Source organism: Dysidea avara, chromosome 3 (genome assembly GCF_963678975.1).
Source record: "Dysidea avara chromosome 3, odDysAvar1.4, whole genome shotgun sequence".
Lineage (NCBI taxonomy): Eukaryota > Metazoa > Porifera > Demospongiae > Dictyoceratida > Dysideidae > Dysidea > Dysidea avara.
In genome coordinates this window covers 43,610,961-43,617,255 of record NC_089274.1, presented here as the reverse complement: position 1 = coordinate 43,617,255, position 6,295 = coordinate 43,610,961, and the positions used below count along the sequence as shown (strand labels likewise).

Sequence of the window (6,295 nt, the reverse complement as noted above, 5' to 3'; positions counted from 1 at the left end):
TTCAGCCCAGATTATTTTTTTAAACATGTATCAGGAATATGCAATAAGGGTGATGTGTGAGGTGAGTAAGGTACATGGAGCGGTGTGCCATACTTATCTGTATAGAAGCCCGGGTGTTTATTTCTGTAAGTGATTTTAGACCTGTTGTTTAACATCTATTAGGTCCAGTACATCTCAATGTACACTGGTGTACATTTAGTTGTATCCCTGTGGAGAGGTATACATGGCAAATGTATCCTCTGGAATTCCTTTGATCTGAGGTGTGAAGTGTTACATTAATACTTAACAAGCAGACTGGCTCAAATTTTCCATTATTTTTCCATTGTTTCTGTCCTCCAATTATGAAATTACTCATGCCCAGTTTGTTTCATTTTATGTTCCATCGTTTGGGTCATATAGTTTAATGTTTAATTGCATTGTATTTACAAACTATATATTTGTTTGTATAGGCACTCAAACATAATATGGCTCACCCCACACATGCATGGATGTCTTTCAACTGGTATACAGATGACTGGTGGTTTGACAGTAACTGTACAAAAAATGATACAGAGAGACAGGCTATAGAAGACATCTTGTTAACTTCACTCATATTTGATCACTATCCCAGAATTGATGAGAACGATAAGGATAAAAGAAACGTGGGAAATATAGTAAGCTGTAATACATTTGCTCATGGTGAATATTTGTATCAAAATATGTTGTGTATTTTATACTATAAGAAATATTGTTATTATGTAATTCTTTTCAGACTTGGAATGATTTTGTATCATATCATGAACCAGCTTTTGCAGAGTTAGGACGTAATGGTTCTTCTCAACTAGAGGACAGTGCATACATGTTTGATGCAGTATGGGCAATAGCACTAGCTCTGAACAATACTAATGCAGATTTACTCAACTTTACGTATGATGGTGACAGCTCAGCTAATATTTCTCAAATCATATATCAGAATTTAGTAAACATAAATTTTTTTGGATTAACTGTAAGTGCAGTCTAGCTTAATGGATTGCAATGCTATTCGTACACAATTTCATAGGGTAATGTCTCATTTCGTGACAATGGTGACAGACCTGGAAAAGTTTGTGTGCTACAATATAGACCGAGTTAGTTCTGCAATAAATATGAACTAATTATTTATTTACACTGTCTGAACTGTAGGTAATGGTAACTTGACTAAAGTACAATTTGGGACAGTTAAAAATGGAAGTTTAGTATTTGATGATAATGAAAGTATCACTACAGTTTTTACAGGTGTGACTGAAATATATTTGTCATTTCAATAGTTTTGTATTGCTTTACATGGCAAGGATTCATCCTCATAAACACATCTACATATATAAAGCTGAAAAGCTGTCTGTCTGTCTGTCTACATTCCTTTGACGTCAGACAATTATGATGCATGTGTTGAAACAGTTGCTCTGTAAACAAAGCACTCATCATCTAAGAATTACATCATTAATTTTTAAATGAAGCTTCTAACTACCATTATTCGTCATTTACAGCAAGGGTAGTGCAAGCACGCTTGAATTCTTTCTATATATAAACCGCATGCAAACCGCAAATAAACACCTATACCAGTCAACGTAGGCATGTTATAAGATGGTTTTTAATGCTTTACCATTAATGTTAGAGGTTTGGCTAAATCAACAAGTTCTAAAGTGTAAGCTAGGTGTGGGTTTGGTTCCAGCTGGTGACTTTTTCTTTTTTTTGCTTTGGCAACCTTTATAGTGCAATCTTTTTTTTCTATATTATAAGAACCGTTTTTCTCTGATTCTAACTTTATTTATGCAACATTCTTTTCTGAATGTGTGTTTAACTCGCAGTGTAAATACTTTGACACCAACTTATAATGCTTTTAGTATGGCAATAAGGATAATTTTGGTGAGCTATATGTATAGCTGGAAATACGTACATGATATTATACTGTATCTATAGAGTAGATACTGTTTCAGCATTATAAGTTTAGAATGAGTATCCTCAGTCATTTATCACAATGAAATCCTGCATGTATAGGGCAGGCTTAATACATTAATGGATGTAGTACTGCTGGAGTGTAGGTGTGCTTGCAGTAAATTATACAACTTCAGTTTGTACAGGTGGGAGTCACAATTTTACTTGAAAGTGAAACATACTTAATAGAGAAACTCCTGCACTGTAGGGCAGATATCCTCTGATGCTGTATATACGTTATAATTTCTTTTTGCTGTCAGTTGAATGTCATGTCTACTCATTATAATCATCACTTGTGTGATAATACTACTACTGTTGTTTAGCTTAGCTAGCTACACATAGTTCTGCTGTTACGTTTACCTGCCTACATCATTGGCAGGATGCAAATTCATGTTGAATGTGACATCACCATGCATATGTAAGAATGCTTGATTCTCATTACATTTAATATACAGGTAATGTAGAGATGGTAGCAAAGGGTAATTTTAAACTTAATGTAGAACTGTGCATGCACAATACAGCAAGTCCTGCACTGTATGGCAGGTACCAATGCTATAGTCATTTCTTTTTGATGCTGGTCAGTGGGTTAAAAGTCGTCGAATGATGTTACAAGCATGCTTGTCTCATTACTTTTTATTTATATACTCAAATGAATTTTCTTCGTATTTGTATGAGAAAACAATAATAGGTATTTGACTAAAACTATGGTAGGTTTTTGAAAGTTATAGAAAACGAACTATTTTTATGCCGTTAGGAATTTCACATTTGGATCACTAGTTGATGCACTAATCAATCTTTCCGATGACACTGTTATCACAATATGTGACTGAATTTTGGAAAATCACCCATATGGGCACATATGGCACCTATAATATTTAATGATCAAATAACAAACTTTACAGTGCAAATCTACTTGTTAATACGTAGTTGTAAGCCATTCTCAATACCTTAAATTACAAGAAAATTCTTGAAATATTTTTAAAACTGTGTCCTGCTTTTGTTAGCAACCCACTAAACATGAAAATTCTAATTATTTCATGCACGCCCATATGGGTGATTTTCCAAAATTCAACCACATAATTATTGTGTTGCATTTAAGTGTGACAATAAATTATTTGGACAGCATCACAATTATTGAGCAAAGAATTCCAACTGTATATAGATTGCAGTAGTAGCTATATTGTATTTTGTTAAATTAACGATCAGTATTAAATTTTGATTGTTTATATTGGACACTTGCATGTTTGCTCCACATTAGTAAATGAACTTGAACATATCTTCGTCTACAGATGATATTGTAGATGATGAGGAACACTTTTACATTTCTTTGCCATTATTTGTGGTCTACACCATGTTATCTCTACTGGGAGTGTTGTTTGCCATCATTTGTTTGGTTTTCAACCTGTGGTTCAGAAAGCAAAAGTATGTTATTATTACCAGGGGTGGTTCTAGAAATTTCGAATACTGGTTTCCAATTTCAAAATGGAAGAGCATATTCTTTACCAACATATGCAAGGTCATAGAGGTACTTAATACGTCTGAAAGTGCTGAAGAAGCAATTTTAGGGGATTTTGTGATAAATCAATACTATTTATGACTAAAAATTGTGCAATAATAAATCTGTGTATATAGTAATAAACTTGGCCCAGGAATCATTTCTGACTTGACATTACTCCGACTGTACTAATGAAGTATATCAATTTTTAAAAAAAATTTAAAAGCTGATTGGTTTCCGGAAACCAGTGAAACCCTCCTAGAACTGCACCTGGTTGTTACAGTGTATAGGCTTTTACAATAACATGTTCTGGATAGGCTAGTGAAACTTGGTAGCCCATATGTCAATGTGATGATTATAGTTGGAGCAGTTATATTTTACATAACAGTGATTTTGTTTGGAGTGGATGAAAATGTGGCATCATTTTCAACAGTAGATCATCTGTGTCAGACAAAAGTCTGGTTGGTGGCAATCGGATTTAGTTTATTGTTTGGGACAATATTTGCCAAAACATGGAGGATATACTTTATCTTTAATTCTATTAAACCAAAAACTAAATTGGTAGGTGCTTGTGCATGTTAATATACTGGCATAGCTAGCTGTGTATAATTTTGCTTCATTTTTGCAGGAAATGAAAGACATTTACCTGTTTGCAATTGTTGGAGTACTAGTTCTGGTAGATATTGTAATACTGATCCCACCAACAGCAGTGTCGAATGCCATCTTGAGAAGGGAACAAGAAGAAGTTGAAGGAGAAGATGTTAGTTAGTGATTTAATATCAATGTTTCTATAACTTGATATTACAATTTTGTAGGCTGATGATCTGCCTGGAATAATTGGAGTTTGCAGATCAGACAATTCACTGCCTTGGATAGCAGTCTTATTAGCATACAAAGGATTAGTGCTGCTAGCTGGACTGTTTCTGGCCTTTGAGACACGTAAAGTAAAAATCAGATCTTTAAATGAGTCTCGATTTGTGGCAATGTCAGTTTATGGAGCGGTAACAGCTTCAATAGCTCTCACACCAATTGGATTTTTGCTAAATGATTTTCCAAATATACAATATGGGATAATGGGAATTATGTTGCTGTTTATTACAACTTTAATATTGGGTTTGGTATTTGTTTCAAAGGTGTGTAGTCTAGTGTCATGTGTACAGTACTTTGATGTATAGTCTTTGTACATAGATGTACAAGGTGTATCGTGATCCAGAAGGAGCAGACTATCTAGAACAACGTCATAGCAATGTTAGCAGTACTACCAAAACTGCTGTTAGGTTTTCTGAAGAAGATTATAAGAAAAGAATAGAAGATCTCAATTTTGAAATTAAAGGACTCACTAAAGAATTGGAAATGGTAAACCTCACTGTTGTACTTTGCATGGGCAAGCCCGTTGAAGTGAAAATTGTACTTTTATTTCCATATTGTACACCTAGCTACACACTTTAAAGCTTCAGGTGTGTTGTATTTTCCCAAATGTGTTGTATTAATGTTTTCTGTACGATCCCAACACTCCAAGCTATCACATTCCTTTTGCCAGACCACTGCAATATTTATGCCATTCAAAAATTATGACTGTATCATTAGCTCAAAGCATATTGCTGTGATGTAAATGCTAGTGGGCAAATTATTAACAACCTATATAAACAGGGAAGAGGTGGGGGGTCTACTTTGACATGGTAGGCAATCACAGCAGAGGGGGTCTGGTGCCCCCAGATGCTGACAACAACTTAATATTTCATCTCTCCTAACTGGCCTCACATTGAATGTACACACCAATGACTCCAATCAGCATTGAAAACAGGTCACTACTGCTGACCCAGATGACCCGCTGACTCAGATAGCCAGATTCGGATTTGACCCAGATGTGACACAGATTAATTAAAATTGAGGCATGTGCCAAAGGCTACATTTTTGGTACTCAACTAGTGTGTTAAGTACAAGGGTAGCTAAAGGTAAGGTTTATAATTAGCCATCAGTCAGTGGACGTGCAGTGGTGGTTCCATGTAAGTTTATAGATAGCGAGATACGTTTGTGCATACCACTGTTAGTTTTGCACCTGTAAAGATCAAGATACTTTAATAGAGTAGTCATGTAAACTCTAATAAAACAGTCAGTTGCAATTGAAATAATTTACATTTTTATTTATTTTTCGACCTGTCGTATCACTACTGGAGGGCAAACAGTCCATGAAACATATGATTAATTTGGTTTGAAGCTTGTAGGTAAAAACAAGCCAAGAAAGGAGGTATAGCATTGAAAAAGTGAAATTTTGAAATCAAAAGGTGCTACCAAGAAATTGTTTTAATAATCATTGTTTTGGCATAAATATAATTGGATGTCAGATTAATTAACTGGGTACCTGCATATATAGGTGTTTAGATGTAACATATCATTAACAGTTACTGGTTTTGTTATAATTTATGTATAGTTCAAGTCTGACCAGCACACAACTACCCTGCAAGAACATAAGATGAAAACAATGTCAGAAGACGAAGAGGTCAATGGAAATGCGTTACCACTAGAAACACACCTCTAATTTGTGTTTAATAAACTGTTAGTGCTGCAATGTATTTAGCCAACTGATGTGTGTGTCTGTGTGTATAGTGCTCGTGCACCTGATATACTACTACTATAGTCCATCAAACTGTGTGCTACGTTGCTTATACCTGTATAATCCTACCTGTATTTTCTCTCCAGGTTCATACTGGTACATTCAATATAACTATTACTTGGTTTGTACAATTTTAATATACAATATTATCATCATTCAGTAGTTATGGAATGTTTGGTAGTACTAAATAATGAAAGTATAAACAATAATTGCTAAAGAAATCTATCAACTAT

At 34.5% G+C, this 6,295-nt stretch overlaps 1 protein-coding gene across 1 annotated transcript; it reads left to right on the top strand.

Moving 5' to 3' along the window:
• Positions 1–6,095, top strand: LOC136251130 (gamma-aminobutyric acid type B receptor subunit 2-like). The gene is made up of 11 exons (XM_066043507.1): positions 1–61; positions 450–653; positions 752–985; positions 1,040–1,106; positions 1,162–1,254; positions 3,243–3,375; positions 3,766–4,009; positions 4,077–4,208; positions 4,264–4,581; positions 4,637–4,804; positions 5,880–6,095. Exons 1-11 carry the CDS (start codon positions 26–28, stop codon positions 5,985–5,987), a joined length of 1,737 nt encoding a protein of 578 aa, XP_065899579.1. The 5' UTR covers positions 1–25; the 3' UTR covers positions 5,988–6,095.
• The last annotated feature ends 200 nt before the right edge of the window (positions 6,096–6,295 follow it).